At 34.3% G+C, this 19,891-nt stretch overlaps 1 protein-coding gene across 3 annotated transcripts; it reads left to right on the top strand.

Annotated features, from left to right (window-relative positions):
• Positions 1-1,677: 1,677 nt before the first annotated feature.
• Positions 1,678-19,886, top strand: LOC128222155 (uncharacterized). 3 transcript variants are annotated; one of them, XM_052931032.1, is made up of 3 exons: positions 1,678-1,827; positions 5,587-5,668; positions 8,112-19,886. In XM_052931032.1, exon 3 carries the CDS (start codon positions 8,311-8,313, stop codon positions 14,995-14,997), a length of 6,687 nt encoding a protein of 2,228 aa, XP_052786992.1. In that variant the 5' UTR covers positions 1,678-1,827; positions 5,587-5,668; positions 8,112-8,310; the 3' UTR covers positions 14,998-19,886. The 3 variants fall into 3 exon arrangements, with proteins under 3 accessions (XP_052786992.1, XP_052786991.1, XP_052786993.1); XM_052931031.1 differs by lacking the exon at positions 5,587-5,668; XM_052931033.1 differs by lacking the exons at positions 1,678-1,827; positions 5,587-5,668 and adding an exon at positions 2,313-2,334.
• The last annotated feature ends 5 nt before the right edge of the window (positions 19,887-19,891 follow it).

The raw sequence follows: 19,891 nt of genomic DNA, 5'->3' as shown, positions 1-19,891 counted from the left end.
TTTTTGTCTTTGAACGAGCAAATGTTTGCGTAAATATCTGCTAACCAGTGATGAAAGACTGCTGACTGCTGAATGGAAATATGAAAACCTGCGATCCGATCTTTTGTCAGCAGTCTTTCATCACTGGTTAGCAGATATTTACGCAAAAATTTGCTCGTTCCAAGACAAAAAAAAGTTGTCAAAACGTTCAGTCTGTGAGAGTGCAGCTTTAAAATAAATTATCAAATCTGAATGACACTGTTGGATAAATAAGTTGTCAGAAAAATCTTTATTTGCAGGAATATTCATCTTGATACAACCTGTAAAGTTTCAGTCCAGTGCTTATTTTGTTAAAATTATTCTAGTTAGCCTTTACATACTATCGATGAACTTAGAAAGATGATTTTTTGATTGAGTTTATAGGCAGTGTTGTTTCTGTGTCTGTATAAAAAAGATTTCGAAAGTAAAAAATAAATAAAAATGAAATTAATAAGTTTGTAGTTTATTGTTTTCGGCGTCTGGCTAACATTTCTGTATAAAAACATACTACATATCGGGCGTCAAAACTGTTCATTTACAACATAGATTAATGAAATAATTTGACCAATGGAAATATTTTAACCATACTTATAATAAGTTGTCTACAAATATGTTCTAAAGCATTAAATAAGTTGTAAGGGTTTTTCAAATTTGAAAATATATTAGTAACAAGTCTGTTTTTTTGAACTACTTATTACTACCCTCCATTTTGTTTTCTTTGTATTATTATATGTTTTGTTTTATTTTTTTAATGTATTATATGTATGTGTAAGTGTTTGTTTTTTAGTGTGTGTACACTTCTGTGATCGTTTGTATGATGAGAGACTTTGAAGTCTTAATCAAAATAAACTTCTGTTCTGTTCTGTTTTGATTTAAAGTGTCGACTTAGTGCGAAAGCGGGACAGTTATGTGTGGCAGGTATCTATTTTAACCCCACGCTATACACAACCTGAGCGCTGGGTATCATGGTAATCTTTGCTATGGTAATAACTCCTGATTAAAGTATGTTTTTATCTAAAATCGTAATAAACGTAGTTAGCAATACATATTGATATCAGACATAATATAGTTAGTGGTCAACATATTTTTTCTCCAATGAGAAATTTTGTCAATACATGTTTTCCAGTAAATCAACAGAAAGACGCTTTTGATTTAAATCAGGTGAACCGGTATATATAAACAGTGGCTTGTCTACTGATTGGGTGGCATACACTCTAGTATGTAGACCGCCTAAAAAGTTAAACATTGTCAATATAAACGGTTATGCGACAGCGCCATATCATGCCATTCATTTTATGTAAGTTTACATACTAACAAATTTTAACCATTTATACTTAAAGCATGGCCGATGCGTACATAAATATACGATGAAGACTCTTTAAATAACTTAAGTAAAACTGCACTGTACACTATCTTATGGTCCACTGTATATCGCCTTAAACCACCACCTTAAAAAGTACAGAGATATCGATAAAAATCTTACACAGCTACAATACTGTACAAACATGCTTAAAACAGGGTTGATAAACCCCACATACCACACCGTAACACGGCCTATAGCGGTAAACTCGTACAATGGAGAATTAATACTATACTTGTATAGCGAAAATCAATGGGCCGTTTGCGTTTGTCAATAGAGTGCAGATTGTAAGGGTAAACTTGTTTGGACCGGGCTTGTTTAATGTAATCTGTAAAGTCTTAAGGTTGAGATTTTAAGATTTATGATTTTAGTTTACTGAAAGAGTTTTGAACCGATAGGATGTGTGTTTGTGAATAAGGAGACGAGAGGAGGACACTGTTTAAGTTTGGGTAAGTGTTTAACGATTTATGTTTGTTTGTTTGTATAACATACATGGGATATATACTTATATAAGTTGTTATAATAGTATACTGTACTCTGCTAGAGTAATATTTGTTTAAATTAAGCATTGAATGTTACAAAAGTGGCCATATTATTGGGAATAATGTCCCATTCAAAGCAAGAGCAGAATTTATGTGAAGGGATTATACATAGCTTTGAAGAGCAATCTTGTTTGTTCACGCTCTTTGATAACTGTATACACGTGTAAATTATGCATGGTGTGGCTGTATTTGCCTCAATTCAATAGCTTTGGGACACGATATGCAACATTTAATTGTGAATATTATTCGGAAGTTAATAAAGATATTATTGAACAGTTTTCTCATTCGCTGAGTTAAATTGTACAGGTTTATGTGGTTTCTGTATCGACCTGTAATTTAATCATACACGTGGCTGACATTCGTGCTTGTATAAATTGGATAAATAGTTACATGAAAGTTAATATTTCGATGCACGTAAGTATATCAACGAAAATAACTAAAACTACACAGGCAGTTACATGTTAGTTATTATTCTGGTGTACTAATGTGGTACAGTCGAACCCCGTTGGCTCGAACTCGCTTGGCTCGAATTCCTCGTTAGCTCGAACTGGATGTAAAGGACCGTTTTTATATTGAAGGTAAGCATTCTCGCTTGGCTCGAATTTTTCGAGGCTCGAGGTATTTTCTCCGGTCCCTGTGAGTTTGAGACAACGAGGTTCGACTGTAACTGTTGACACGTGTAAATAAATCGTGCACGTGACTGACATTCGTACTTCTATAGACTTTGTTACACAGTTACATAGTAGATAATATTAAGTATATATGTACCAATGAAAAGCAGTTTGAGTGTATGTGTTCATGTGGTAACTGTTGACACGTGTACATAAGTTATGCACGTGCCTGTATTTTGCTTGGTGACAAACTTACTTATATATATTTTTACACACAGTAATATGGTAGATGGTGTTTTTCTAATTCATAATGATTTTTTTTAATAAATATAAACATGTCAACTCTGACACGAATGGGGGGGGGGGCACGAGGGTCTCGTGCATGTCGGCAATTGTTATCCCATTCATCCAAATGACGTCTGACGCCGAGAAAAATAAAAGTTTTGTTATCATATAAACGCGAAGAACAACAACAATACAGTTGCAGTGCGTTTATCCTCATTTGAGAAGCATCAAAACATTGATAACGTCAGTTAGTCAGTAGATGTAATGGTCTATAATAGGCGCCGTAGTGGCTTTGGCTTTTCAAATCCATAAAACATAGTAGGGCCGATTGTTCCGTACTTTATAAATGTTAACAACAACGTGATTAACAACATCGTTGTTAACTTTAAAACGTTAAATAGTTGATGATAAGTTCAACAATTTAAAAAAAAAACGTACAGATAACATGTTGTCTCTTATCTTATTATAACTATTGCAGATCACAAGTGCATCCATTAAACTTCCAAAGATATACATATTTGAAAGTTGACGTTAACAACGTTGTTAACTTTTACAAAGTTCTAAACAATCGGCCGATTATGTTTTCAATTACTTAGAAAACGGCCTGAACAGGACACGAATACCATTTTCAGTTTTCTTATGGCATGTACACTCGAACCCCGTTGGCTCGAACTTGCTTGGCTCGATTTCCCCGTTCGCTCGAACTTGCTTGGCTCGAATTCCTCGTTGGCTCGAACTGGATGTTAAGAAAAGACTTTCTTCTACTGAAGGTTAGCATTCCCGCTTGGCTCGAATTTTCCCAGGCTCGAGGTATTTAGGCCAGTTCCTGTGAGTTCGAGCCAACGGGGTTAGACTGTACATAAACATATAATCTTAATTTCCATCCGAGGACGATTTAAATGTTAAACTTTTGAAACAATGGTATCAAATAATTATATACAACAATACGAACCAATCTTAAAACGTATTAAGTACAGAAATAAATGCATGCACTAGTTCATGATCGTGGTATATGTCGTTAACAAGTTTATAGTGAGAATAAAACAATAGTTAGTTAACTGACTATGGTACTTATTTAACAATCGGAATTGATAAGTGTTATGAGATTTATTTCATTGTCATTAAACTACTTGTAATACTAAAAATCTAACATTGACTGTCTTAAGGAGTCCGACCCATAAACAGTTATGTCCTTATATAATTTAGGTTAAACGACAAAACATGCATTATACATAATGTAATTGTAATAGTTTTTACATGTATTATTATGTTCGTATTTGTATGTGTGTTTTTTCATTATTAATAAAATTGCTAACATATTTTATGCATTATAATAATCATTCCTGTATATTGTTAATTCACCTATCCTATATCGACTTTCATATGTTATTATTACATGTGTATGGATAATAAACGATATGTTTAAATCCAAATAAAATACAGTTTTATTTCGATTCATAATGTTAAAATATTGCAGTTTGTAAACTTGCTCTCTTTTTCAACCAATCGGACGTTGAATGACCTAGTTCGCAATCTTTCGAGGCCAACGACGCTAGATTGTTATATGTTTGTAGGTTAAATTTTGGTATTTTATTTTTCTGCACATAAACTCCTTTTAAATAATAACAAAATAATATAGGGTCTCCATGCTTCCAAATCTTACATATATGTGAGTCGGACACCTTAAAAATATATATATTTCAAAAATGCAAGCTATCTTAACATGAGGTAAAATAATTAATATTGAATATGCGTTTATTTCAAAATGCCCACCAAAGCGCTATACAAATATTTCTTTAACCGTTAACTGTAATTTGAGTGTCAATACAATACAAGAATGTCTAAAGATCAATTTTAATGTATATGATTCACCGATTACAAAGAAATGCGTTCAATATCAGTGCTACAACCGTTAAGTATTGGAATATTGATTCAATGATTGCCAATTTTAGCCGTACGATAGAGGTAAAGCCTGTCCCAAGTTTGTATAGTTACAAAGTATAGAGAGAATGAATTCTAAAGGTAAACTTGGATTGGTATTTATCAGTTGAAAGATTCGTATACGCTTTAGCAAACGGTTTAAGATATTGAACAAAATAGAGTAACTTAAACTTATAAGATATTTGTCACAGATTAGTAGATTCAATCGGTATTAAGCATTCCAACTGTGCATGCGTTGGAAACTTTATTTCAAGCTTGGTTTTGAGGCGACTACAAATTAATTGGTAGATTTCCATCCCCGCCCTTCCCCTCTTTTTTTCCACCGCTCCAGAAATGTTATTGCCTTAAATAAAAATGATGAACTGTATTTATGTATCGGTCCGGTACTCTCCCGGAACAACGTTTATTCATACAAGCTGCTGTCGATGTAAACATTCACATTATAATTTAAAAAACAACAACAACAGAATAATGTAAAATGTCATTGTATATACTAGTACATAACATTATTACGTAACTTAGCGCTTTAAAATTTTATACTATTATTTATGGACTTTTTAGTTATAAAATAATTATGATGTGATATTCACCAGTGGAGCAATATTGACCGACGTGTTAGCTTAGATGAATTAACTTATTTAATCTTGTGATTATCCCCATCGTATTTAATTACTAACAAGTCCATAACTATATTACTGAATGTGCCTTTCGCTCTTGTATTTTTCTTAAATTACAAATGCAGTTTTTATATTCCTTTATGTCTTATTTATGCACTGACAATCCGTTTTTTCAATGATTTAGAGCAATTAACACAATGTTCTATTTTTAGATGTGGCACTGTGAAATCTTACCATAATTGAGAGTAATTAACAAATTGGTATACTGTGAAACCGTTCCATGAATGAGAGAAAGTAAGTGACTGTTCTATTTTTAGAAGTGTCACTGTGAAGTCTTACCATAATTGAGCAAAATTTACAGACTGTTCTATTTTTAAATGTGTCACTGTGAAGTCTTACCATAATTGAGCGAAATTTACAGACTGTTCTTTTTTTAAATGTTTCATTGTGAAGTCTTACCATAATTGAGCGAAATTTACAGACTGTTCTATTTTTAAATGTGTCACTAATGTGATATTAATTAGAGTAAAACCCAAAACCAGTATAATCTCAATGTTAATTTTTCGCCGCCGATCGTGCTAGCTGTTTATAATAAGTTCATATTATATGTTATGTGAGGCCTTCGTGCACTTATTCGTACATAGGGGTAGAGTGACAAGGGACAAGATGGGCCCAAGTATTAAAATATGAATGACAATTGTTTGTTTCAGTGAATGATCGTTTAAATACATTACCGAGTAAGCAACAAACACTATATTTCACGAGTGGCGTAGCGCGGTGTTTACGAGTTAAAATATATTGCTATCGTCCACCGAAACCAACAATCTTTATTTTAATTACATGCCTAAAAAGTATATACAGTCGAAACTCGATGGCTCGATATTCTAGGGACCGGGCAAAGTACTTCGAGCCTCGAGAATATCGAGCCAAGCGGGATTACTTACAGAATGCTATTTTTTCATTTGTTACATAAAGTCTTATTTACCTCGTTTGTTATTGGCTACGCTATCCCCGCAAGAGAAGGAAGAGTATTTATTTGGCATAGTTACGCACCCTAGATTTCGTTATATGACTTATTCGATTATTAGAAAATATAATTTTATTTTTTATTTATAATAAAAATACATTTATGCAAAAACAAGCAATTGTAAACACAAACATAGCTTAATAAGTTATATCAAACTGTATAGTAATTTAGGGATGGATAACAATTAGAGACAGAACTTAAAGTGATGGCATGTTTATTCAAACTGTTAAACCATTTAAATTCGATAATAATTATAATATCAGTCAAGCAATTTTAATCGATTAGCGCCTTGTGCTAAATGAAGCCAATCAAACAAATCAAGGTGTGAGATTCTTAACTGAACCCACGAAAATGACATCGACCCATGCAAACAAATCAAAGTGTGAAATTCTTGTTTGGGACCGCGAAAACGACTTCGAGCGTGGAGAAATATCGACCCTCAAGATATCGAGCCATCCGATCGAAATTTATATGAACAAAGAGTAAATAAAAATCGGTCCTTTTAATTTGGTTCGAGCCAACGAGGATATCGAGCCAACGAGTTTCGACTGTAAAATGATATTTAATTGTAGAAAAGCGCGCCAAATTGTATGCTAACGTTGCGCCATTTCGAAAATGACGTCGTTGAAATTGTGACCCATCCCTGTGTGCGCTCACGTTTGATTTGGAAGTGAGAGCGGGCTGAAATTTCAAAACAGTGAAAAATATCAAAAAGTTAATTCACTGTTTGAAACAGTTAAATATAATTTTTATTTTACTGATAAATCTTTATAAATCATCGAAAAACATATAATACAACACGTTCATACTGCTGTTGTAATTAAATCTGCAATCACATGATAAAATGTACATGAGGATTTAGAAAAGCATATATAAAATGGCCATTTAGATAACTTAAGGTCTTACGCTTATCCGTAAGATTATTCAATCGAGGTCACTCCATATAGAAATATAAAATTTTCTACACTTAGCGAGATGTAAACCATAAGTGATCTTAAGTGGCGGAAGAATAAAAAATAACAAGATAACGTGCTATGATCCGTATATTAAATATACAGCAATACTTGATGTTCAACCGACCGCATCACAGTACATGCAACCCTATTATTGTACAGTTATCTTAGCTAGCGAAGTATGAAGGCTGTCGCGGCGATGTTTGAAATTAAGTACCCTAAAGGCATTTGTCCAAGTTTGTGACGGTTGGTTGTGCATTTAATTGTATCGTGTATAGCTGTATAGTTCGCTTTGAGATCTTTGATCACCATAGCATTTATCATAAACCATTATTAAGCTTATTTTAGACTTACATTTAGTGCCTAAGGATACAAAAACTTCATGCTACAAACATTGAACTAATTCTGACTGTAGTAAATGATTAAGATTTATTGTGAGTTTAGGTAAAATGGCGAGATAAGTTAGACAATGCTTTTTAAGTTATATTTTATTCATGAGTGCCTTATATTTGAAAATGGTATTTTATTAGGGGTAGGAGAGTGGGATATTTTTCATTTTTTTTAAAAAGACAGTTTTACTGGGATAAGGAATTCCAGTTAAGAAGGAAATCATTAAATCAAGGGTCTCATTGAAAAGATAAAATAAAGTATCTAAATTCACAAACTCAATAAAAATAAGTTTCCTTTCTTCTTCATTTTTAAAACTGTCATATTCAGATGATACAATGTTGTATGCAATTATATTTATCTTTTTCAGGACGCGACAAGTTAGAGAAGGTACCCGACACCTTCAGCCGCCTTCAAAGTGACGATGTGAAATAGCATAATGAAGCATCGAGGAAAAATAATTCCCTTCCCAGAATTTGGTAGTTAAATGACTCACAGGGAATACATCAAAAATGTCCGTATTCACAATTATATATAAATGTGTTAAAAGAACCTAGAAAAAAAGTGCCATGGATCTAAGCCAGACTTTGCCAGGGGACAAAGACAATGGTGAAGAAAACAATCAAACACTTGGAAATCGAAAGTGTACAATGTGCGATTACCAGACAAGTTCATTCAGTGGACTGCAACAGCATTTAATATCACATGCGCGCAAACATTTGATCAAATGTGCGTTGTGTGGGAACCATTACAAGGACTACGTAAAAATGGTAAAACACATGGAATTCAAGCATCCACACTGTAGAATATACAAATGCATATTTTGTTCCAAAAAGTTTGTAGATGAAAAGGATCTAACTGAGCATATCCAAACACACCCGGATAGAAAGTACTTTCAATGCCCAAACCCTGCATGTCCAGAGCAATTTACAAAATTGATTGAAATGTATGAACATATGAAGGGAGACCATGATCTTTACAAAGACGAAAGTTTTGACAATCCACAGATAGTTATTGAGATTGACACTGACAATGAATATGACGATTTGTGCAAAACTGACGGGTTAAGATCAACATTGGAAGAAGTTAATAAGTTTAATTGCATAACTTGTGACATGAAATTAAACACAGAAGACGAGTATCGGCAGCATTTGATAGCTCATGAAATTGTTCAGAAGAAACAGAAGAAAGCAACGAAAGAAAAACCGGGATATCAATGTCAGATTTGTTCCATGTTTTTTGTATCAAAAGTAAGGCTTAACAACCATTTAAAATTGCATCAGCATTGCTTCAAGTGTATGTTTTGTGACAAACTTTTAAACAGCATGAAAAAGATTGAGACACACGTGAGTTCTTCGCATCAGAGAAAATTAGCCAAGCTGGGACCAAATGTTCTGCCATACATTGAGGTTAAATATGATGACTTGGTGATAGCTGGAAACAATGAACAGTTTAATATGATCAATAAGACCAAAGCAATCGTTCCTGACAAGAAAGCTAAGAAAAATAATATGCAACAATCCCAGAGCATTCCCACCCAAAGCACAATAGCAATGCCATCATGCATTGTAAATGATTACAAAAATATTTTGCACAATGATTCTAAAGTTCAGAGCCTTGAAAATGCTCCTCACGAGCACCATTTAAGCCATAGTGATCTTGCTGTCACAGAAGATAAACTAATGTTAGCGAACGCGAAGGAAACAATTGAAGTTGATTTGACAAAGGTGAAAATTGAACCAGACATAACAGCAGGTTCACAATTGATGGTCAAAGAACAAAAGACAGAACAAAGTCAAGGAGCAAGAAACGGATCGAAAAGGAAGGGTAGTCCAACAAAATATATAAAACGAAACAGTGCCTGGAATGACAAAAGTGAGTTTGAAACAGGAGAGTCTGAAATTAAGGCTGAAGTGCAAGAACAAGATAATGAGTATTTTAAAGCTGGAATTGTTTCAAGTCTAAACAAGAGGGCACGGATTGATTTACTGTTTGAAGAAGCCGGAAAAATGCGTGTGGATAACTTCAATAAATATGGACCTGAGAGGCAGTACGATGATATGGCGAATTGTGGGGAGGAGCACACGCAGTATATAAACGAAATAGCAGGAACTGTGAAACAATTTATCTGTCCTGTTGAAGGTTGTGGCAAGCCGTTCTTGAAAGAGAAGAATCGAGAAAAACACATATTGATTAACCATTCAGGAATGAAGCCAGAATATTTCTGTAAGGCGTGCGATAAATACTTCCTAAGAAAGAAAGAGTATCTGATTCATAGACGGATCCATGAGGATAAGAAAATGGTTGAATGTCCTTATTGCAACAAAATGTACTCTGGGGGAACAAACTTGAAAGCTCATATTCTAACTCATACAGGTAAAAGACCATTTGAATGTAAAATTTGCAAGAGATGCTTTACACAGAACAGTTCTCTGCGAAGACATCTTGTTACGCATACGGGAATAAAACAGTTTGAATGCAAATTTTGCGGGAAGCCATTTGCTCGATACGATGACTTGAAGACACACACACGAATACACACCGGAGAGAAACCATACGTGTGTGAAGTGTGTGGAAGAGCATTTACACAAAATGGACCGTTAATAAAGCATAGGGAAATTCATGAAAAAGAAGGGCGTATGTCACCAGAGAAATCAAAATTAATACGACGAACATTGCCGAGGTATCCATTTGAGAAAAGAATGGATGGAGATAATCAAACCGATATAGCTGATAGCGGTTTTCTTACAAAGGTTGCCTCTGACAGTTCCTTGTATCAGATCAGTAATTCAAGCTTAACAGATAGTTTTGAAAGTGAAAATATGTCGGACAGATCTTTTGATAACAATGGAAGTGGCACTGATGAACTAAATGGTATTGGAGTGAATTTTAAAAATCAGGAAAATAATAGTAAAACTGCAAGTAGCATATTTGAAGAATTTAAGTGGGTACTGGTTGAAACGGATGACTTTAAAAACGACAGTAGTTTGAGTTTCCTCACTGAAAGAAATACTAGTTCCAAAGATGAGCCGAATAAAGGAGTAGCTAGTTCCGTTTTAGAAGTACAACCAAACAATGGAAATAATGAAGAAGTTGTAAAACAAGACATTGACAAAAAAGAATGTATGGATAATTCAGAGTCTGATTCTATGCATACGAATGAAAACGTAAGCAAAAACAATGAATATTCTCAGTTAATAAACACTGATGATGTTGATCAAGGGTGTGAAAATAGTTCTTTTAAAACAAATGAACACATTGAGAAAATGGACAGAAATGATGGAATTGGGAAAACATGTATTAAAACTGTGAACAATACGCCAAAGAGCTGCAATTTCTCAGATGCTGGACCTGGAGATGTTGAAAGGAAAACTGAATTAAATAGAGACCGCGAAATGAAAAAAATAAACAAAATAGAAGAAAATAAAAATCAGTTAGTCGTAGAATTTGCAGGTGACAGACGTGAAGGAAGAGAACATAACAAAGAGGGAGTGAAAGAAGATAAGAATGCACCAAACAATAATAGAAAATCAAGAAGAAAAAGGTTAACGAAATTGTTTAATTGCGAAAGATGTCCCTTACAATTTACTTCTCTTATGCAACTGAGAAAGCATTTGCCTTCGCATGTGCAATATATAAACGGACAACAAGAGGAGAATGAAACTGAAAGTTGTGGAATAAAAAATAAAATAAGCAATAAGGATCAAACAAACACTTTGGTCGAAGATGACCACCAAGTTGAGAAGCATGTGACAGAAGTTAAAGACGAAGAACAAACAGACACTCGGGTCGAAGATGAATGCAAGGTTGAAAACCATATGTCAGAAATGAAAGACAAAGATCAAGCAGACACTTTGGTTGTATATGACCGCAACGTTGAAAAACATCCAACAGAAGTTAAAGACGAAGAACAATCAGACACGCTGGTCGAAGATGACTTCAAAGTTGAAAAGCATGTGACAGAAGTTAAAGACGAAGAGGAAACAGACACTCTGGTCGAAGATGACTGTAAAGTGGAAAAGCATGTAATAGAAGTTGACGACAGAGGTCAAATAAACACCCTGGTCGAAGGTGACTGCAAGATTGAAAAGCATATGACAGAAGTTAAAAACGTAGAACAAACATACTCACTGGCTATAGTTGACCGCATGGTTGAAACGCATGTGACAGAACTTAAAAACGAAAACGAATCAGACATACTAGTGGAAAATGACTGCAAAGTTGAAAAGTATGAAGCAGAATTTAAAGACGAAAAACAAACAGACACATCTCTGGCTGACGATGACCACAAAATTGAAAAGCATGTGACAGAAGTAAAAGATGAAGAACAAACAGACACGCTGGTCGAAGATGACTTCAAAGTTGAAAAGCAAGTATTATATGTTGAAGAAAATGAAATAGAGTCAAATAAGCATCTTTATGTCGAAACATGTAAGCTAGTCAAAGATGATGAATCAACTGAAGTTCTTGTAGATGCAGCATATGACATTAAAACCAAAAGCATGACAAATGATAATAATAACACTTTTGCTATTGGTGATTGCACTAAAGATAAAGCTGAAATTTTAAATCTGATAATTGAAAACAAAGGTGCTAAAACTTCTGCTATATGGGATGATTCCAATAAAGTAAGAAAAGACTCTTCTAATGTTGTTCTTGAGGACAAAGATGTTAAACAAGACACCGAAGAATATGAAATGTCCCAAGAAGTAGAATATGACGGGAAAGTTCAAAACGGTCAATGCGAAGTTGATAGCAGAAGTGTGATATATATCAATGACGTTGAAGAGAATAAGGTTGGATTTGCAAGGGAAGACAACTTAGCAGTTAAGACTGGAGTTAAACAAGGGAGTGCGGATTTTACAAATACTAATAGTGCCGATGTTGAGCAAACAGTCATAAGTATCGTAAATAAAGTAGCTCAACCGAGATATTCATTATTCGTGCCTTTAAGTCCTCAGTTTCAGAAAAGAGCACCAGTAAAGGAAACCAGTAATAATAAGATGGGAGAAGAAAAGAGGCAAAGGCGTAGATGGTCAAGACGAATTCCTAATGCCTATAATACGCCTGGGAGTCATAAATGTAATGTCTGCAATCGCGAATATCACTACCTTGGTACGCTTGAAAAACACATGAAGATTTGTAGTCGTAATAGGCCGCACAAATGTCCGCATTGTGATAGACTCTTTAAACAAAAGTATACTCTCGAAAGGCATCAGCTTGTCCATACGCAGGAACGACCGTTTTTGTGTAGGCTCTGCACCAAAGCGTTTTCGAGATTTCAAGATTTGCAAACTCATGTAAGGGCTCACATAGGAGAAAGATTGTATGAATGTGAAATATGTGCAAAGAAATTCACACAATACGGTCCCCTACAAGATCATCTGAATAAGAAACACGAGGGAGCAAAAGTTAAAATACGACGGAAGCAGTCAATGCTTTTCCAGTCTGAGAAATCTGACAGCATGATGTACCGGAAAATAATTACTGAGCAAGACCTGTGGAGAGAGACGTTTGAAAAGTTGAGAATGAAAAAGAAATGGGATAAGAAATTGAAATTACAGAAAGAACAGGAAGAGAAGGAGAAAGAGGAAGCAGCAAAGCAACTGAAATTGCTGGAAGAAAAGAAAGCGGAAGAAAAAGCTGCAGCGATGAAAAGTCATCAAAGTAAAATGAAAGAAGTTCCCTTGTATGAGAGGGAAAGGAGAAGAAAGAATATCTATCCTAATCAACTTGTTAGGTCGGAAGAAAGAACCGCAGAAATTAATGAAAAAGGTAATCATGAAATTAAAGACGCTGAAACGCGTATTATAGATATGAGCCTTGGCGTTAGCACTGTAGCAAGTGGAATTGCAAATACCGGATTAAGTACTACAAATAGTGCACTTACACCCAGTAAGGTCACTGGTGGGTTTAGAGAGAGCGATAGAAACAGAGCGCTCAGTATCAACAATTTTAATAGCAGGAATAACTTAAACTGTATAGATATTGAAAAACGTCCAGATATTCAGGCTGTTGAAAATCTCAGTGACAGTGGGTACAACTCGCCGGAATTTAATCCTCTGTCCATGGGGCATACTTTTGTTACCCGCATTACACCCGAAACGTTCCATTCACAGAAACCGGATTACGAGATAACTATAAATGATTCTAATGATGGTGAAGATATTAACAAAGTGATGGGCCCTCAACAATTTGACAACATTGCAGCAGTAAATGGGAGCATGGGTACACACCTTAAGAAGCAAGTTGATGAATTAGATTACACCCCTTTCCTGCTCCAAAAGTCAAAAGGAGGTTATCGCCAGAAACATGGCGAAACCACCTTGAACCACACAGTCAATGAAACTGCCTTAAATCACACAGCCAATGGAACGATCTTGAACAAAACAGCCAGTTACAACACCTTGAACCACACAGCCAGTGAACATACCATAAACCTCATGACCGTTAAAACCACCTTAAATCACGCAACCAGTGTGCATACCTTAAACCAATCAGTTGAAGAAACCAACTTTAACCACACAGCCAGTGTATATGCTTTAAACCACACAGTCGGCGATACCACCATGACCCACACAGCCGGCGATACCACCGTGAACCACACAGCTGGTGAAACCACTATTAACCACAATGCCGTTGAAAATACTATACCTCGGGAACAGGGGCCTAGGATAGGCATGACTGCCTTGTCCACATCGACGATCAGTGGAGAACAAACCTCCTTTACTTCGAATACAGGTATCGGTCCATCCTCTAATGAACAGATAATGCATGGTAATTACACGGTCACATCAGACGAAGCTGAAAGCAATGGCGATCTTTTCACCAAGCAGTGTGAGGAGTTATACCTACCACCGATAATGACAACCAAATACAAGGCCAGAGATTGTCCTATCTGTCACAAGACATTCACAACAAGATCAAACCTGATGTGTCATTTAAGAGTTCATAGTGGGGATACACCGTATAAATGTCCATCATGTGATAGGGAATTCAACCAAAGTGGGTCGTTGCAAAGACACATGACAACGCATTCAGATATACGACCGCATGTCTGTTCGTATTGCGGTCGAGGATTTGCTAGATTTGCAGACTTGAGGGTTCATTTAAGAACTCACACCGGCGAAAAACCTTATAAGTGTCAGTTCTGTGAGAAAAGCTTCGCTCAAAATGGACCGTATAACACCCACCTGAAGACGATACACAGAATTGACCTTGACCGAAATAAGGGCGTTAATCCTGTTCTGTGTTAAGACATTCAACGAAATACACCAATCTTTAATAGCATTAGAAGGTAGTTCACCATGTTAAGTGTTAGGACATTCAACAAAATATACCAATATTTAATAGCATTAGAATGTAGTTCACCATGTTAAGTGTTAGGACATTCAACAAAATATACCACTATTTAATAGCATCAGGAGGTAGCTCAAATGTTGCGAGAAATTGGGACCTGGAGTTTTTAGTGTTATGTTTCCAGATAATTTATGTTTATCTTCTTTAACATACTGTTTTCCGTTTTTTTCTCTTATATTGTTTTGCATGACCTGATGTTCGTTTAGAATTGTTGCACGACCTGATGTTCGTTTAGACTTGTTGCATGACCTGATGTTCGTTTAGAATTGTTGCATGACCTGATGTTCGTTTAGAATTGTTGCACGACCTGATGTTCGTTTAGAATTGTTGCATGACCTGATGTTCGTTTAGAATTGTTGCATGACCTGATGTTCGTTTAGAATTGTCGCATAACCTGATGTTCGTTTAGAATTGTCGCATAACCTGATGTTCGTTTAGAATTGTCGCATAACCTGATGTTCGTTTAGAATTGTCGCATAACCTGATGTTCGTTTAGAATTGTCGCATGACCTGATGTTCGTTTAGAATTGTCGCATAACCTGATGTTCGTTTAGAATTGTTGCATGACCTGATGTTCGTTTAGAATTGTTGCATAACCTGATGTTCGTTTAGAATTGTTGCATAACCTGATGTTCGTTTAGAATATATTTTTATAAAGGATAGTAATTTTTAGTTTCCGTGTATTATTGTTTCGCATTACAAGATGGTCGTATAGAGTAAATGTTTATGCAGGAAAGTTATATTAGTTTTCATATTATATAAGTAAGTAATGATAGCATTGAAATATAAGCAAAGTAGTGATTCGATTACTTTTATATATTATTGGTATTTTTTTGTTATTGCTGTTTGTTAAGCGGGTGAGTTTCGATTACATCAGTAATGTTAGCACTCAGTATTAGCTAAGTAGTAATTCGTTACTGTGGCAGTGCCCTTTTTACAGTATTTATATTTGTTTGGAATTTGAACATGAAGACGTAAAACACAATATTTCCAGATAGCAATTAAAACATTAGGAGCTAAGGAGAGAGGCATTGTTATTTGTTTTTCTTAAGGTTTCTCCTCAATCCGTACGTTATTATTTAATGTTAAAAGGTTACAAGTATGCATTTACCAAACTAATAGGCCTAGAGTGTCGTAGAGGCCTGGCCCTTTTATTTGATAAATGCTTACTAATTGTAACATTGTAGCTGACTGAGTGTTTGATATTATATTTTGTCTAATAACCCAGCCTCTGTTTAAATTTAACTGGTGAACATCAAAAACGGCTGATTGTTGATTTACCATCCTTTTAGACAAAATATAATCTCGAACACCAATTATGAAACATTTGTCGTTCAATTTAGTTCATAAAATACATAACTTCTTACGCGTTACCAATGTGTAATACATTGGCATCGTATATTAAAAGGAGTTGACACCGGGTCAAACAATTGCAAGAAAAAACAAAGAAAATTGTTAAACACTTACATAAAATGGACATAGTTGTGTACAACACAATAAATCGTACTTACTGATGTATGACATTGCTTACGAAACGAGCATCTCTTGCAGTGTTTGCGCATTTTTCCAATTCGAAATTCACTGGAGTTGTTCACAGATATGGTTGAATTTTTTAAACGGGAAAACTCATATGAGACAGCAACAGGATGGTTGCGTTTATTTTTTTAATAATGTGTTATCGGCAACCTACTAGCTCGCATGGACAAGTCTATATGATTGTTTTGAGGGAATACTGTATTTGCCGATTTTTGGACCATCTGGTGTCTAGTCCCTTTAAGTTTAAACATTTTTTTAAACGCAGTAGTCTGAATCAGTGTGTTTATTAATTGATGGGATTACGTTAATTTTACATCGCACGATCCTGCTGTTTTTCATTTTTAGATCCCACTGTTCGCATAGCAGCATGCACTTGTATTATATTTAGCCTTTTTATCTCAAAAAGTATAACGTTTTTTCCATGTTTTATTTCCTTGTTTTTATTGATTGATATACCCTTAGCATTTTCTAAATACATCCCTGTTTTAATTAACCAGTGTCTGCTCATTATTTTATTTCCCTACGGTTATCAGTTTTTGCTACAACGTTGAAGTTGTCGTCTGTAATCATTCAGTATCATTCAGTATCATTTACCAACAAACAAATAGAAATACATTCCACTTAAAGACACACGTATTGAAAGGGGTACATTTTAGAGGACCAAATCATTTTGATTTAGAAATGTGTTATCAGTTATACGCGTATGAACAAAGTTAAGGGTCTTCCACAGTGCAAAAGTGGGTGGGGAAGGAAAAAAAGTACGTTTCAAAAGTTTATGTTTGAGTCAGTTTTGAGGAACGATCTTTTTCGGGAGTAAATCAAACTTCCCTTGTGACATGGTTTTGGATAGTAAGGAGTTGGCAAAGTTTTACGAAAGAAGATTTTATAAGGTTTAAGATAAAAAAAAATTCGCATTTTTTCGGAAATGTATGTTGTCAATATAACGTTGTTTTGTGTCAAAATGCAACATATTACTTAATCAACAATGTCTCGCGGGGTTTTGATGATATACACAAAAACAATGAAAAATAGTGGATTAAATTCATTTCCTGGCTACAAGTGTGCGAATAACTTTCTTAAAATAAATGCAATCACCACAAAGCTTAAAGATATTGCTGATTAGGTAGTACTGATTATTTTGACAAACACATGTCCGTTTTGTATACGTTTTTGATGATATACACAAAAATAATGAAAAATAGTGGATTAAATTCATTTCCTGGCTACAAGTGTGCGAATAACTTTCTTAAAATAAATGCAATCACCACAAAGCTTATTGCTGATTAGGTAGTACTGACTATTTTGACAAACACATGTCCGTTTTGTATACGTTTTGTATACAGACATTTCTGGGAAAATGTGAATGCTTTTTGCATGGAAATCTGATAAAGTTTTCCTTTGTAATCTTTTCTCATCTCCTTGCAACGTTAAAATGTATTATACTTGCTAAATATTGTACCTTAAAACTATTTAAAAATGATTTTTTAAGCAAGTATTTGTTTTGTCTCTCAAACGACTTTTGGACTGTGGTATGTCCTAAATGTAATTCTTGACACATTTAAATGCAAATAGTGTATTATTTAAAATTATTCCAAAATCAAATGAAAAACATTTGCATTGAAAGACACCTTGGACCGTATTCAATAAACAACTTATATTGAACTTAAAACTAAGATTAGAAACTTAGTGTTTTGATTAGCCTGTATTTTTAGCTGACCAATATTGGAATCACTGAGGCATGTCTAATGATAAGGATAAGATCAATATTTAATACTGGCCCAAGCTGTAATGTGATATCTTTAAAAAGACTAAATAGTTTTACTTTATGTTTTGATTGGCCTGTATATTTAGCTGACCAATAGGCTGCATGGAATCACTGAGGCATGTCTAATGATAAGGATAAGATCAATATTTAATACTGGCCCAAGCTGTAATGTGATATCTTTAAAAAGACTAAATAGTTTTACTTTATAAAATTTTAGTGAATTATATGTATTGAAAGATATGAATACGTGTATAGTTATTTTGTTTATTGTTATTTGTGCAAATCATTCCTTTGGGCTAGTGTTATTCTTCAGGAATGTAATCCATACTCTATTTTATAAAGGTAGTTTATATGCAAATAGAAATACATTCCACTTTATGGACATATGTACCGTGATACCTGATACCTTGAGAGGACCAATTCGTTTTGCTTTAAACATATATTTTTCTCCAGTAATGTTTATATAAAACGTTTGAATTACTTTTACGAATTTAAACACGAATATTGTATTGTTGAAAAGTATTCCCAATGCAAATAGAAATGCATTCCATATTCAGGACACAAATACTCTGATACCTTTGAGAGGACAAAATCGTTTAGCTTAAGAAATATTCCATCAGTTGTATTTATATAAACGTATGAGCAAGGTTAATGTTACTCTTTACAAATTTGAAAATCATCAGAAGAGTGTATTGTTTCAAATTATTCCTTTGTGACTTTTAGAATTTAAACGCAAAATGCAAAAAGAAGTACATTTCACTACAAGGACACAATAAGCGTGATATATTTGTGAGGAACAACTGGTTTGCTTTTGCAATTAGTTGCGTTTATTAAAGATATGAATATGTTTACATTTAGTGTTCTTCAAAAAGCATACAACCCGGAGAGTGTATTGTTTAAAACTATTCCCATGTGGCTTTAAAGCTGCAATCTCACAGATTGAACGTTTTGACATTTTTTTATTTTTTTGTCTTGGAACGAGCCATTTTTTGCGAAAATCTATGGAACCCAGTTATATAAGACTGCTGACAAAAAATCAGATCTCAGATTTTTATATTTAAGTTCAAAAATTGATGTTTTATGCATTTTTCTTCAACCGTTAGTCATTAAACATTAATTTTCGAACGGAAATATGAAAATCCACGATATGATTTTTTGTCAGCAATCTTATATCTTTAGTTTGCAGATATTTACGAAAAAAATGCTTATTCCAAGACAAAAAATGAAAACGTTGTTAAAATGGCCAATCTGTGAGAGTAAATTGTTAAAAATAAGTCCGATATAAGAATGCGGCTTTAAGAATTTAAACTGCAGCGTTTATTGTTAAAAATAAGTCCTACATAATTATGTGGCTGTAAGAATTTAAACCAGTGAATAAATTGTTTAAAATAAGTCCTATGTGGCTTTAAGAATTTAAACCGGAGAATATTTTGTTTAAACCATTCCTGTGTGCTAGTTTGTAAATATTTGTAAGCATTTGCAACAATAAA

Source organism: Mya arenaria, chromosome 16 (genome assembly GCF_026914265.1).
Source record: "Mya arenaria isolate MELC-2E11 chromosome 16, ASM2691426v1".
Classification (NCBI taxonomy): domain Eukaryota; kingdom Metazoa; phylum Mollusca; class Bivalvia; order Myida; family Myidae; genus Mya; species Mya arenaria.
Note: the sequence above shows the minus strand (reverse complement) of the source record. Positions and strands in the feature narration are given on the sequence as shown.

Bases quoted from the DNA above. Each gene is read 5' to 3' on its own strand.
- LOC128222155 (XM_052931031.1), top strand. From the start codon at position 8,311: ATGGATCTAAGCCAGACTTTGCCAGGGGACAAAGACAATGGTGAAGAA.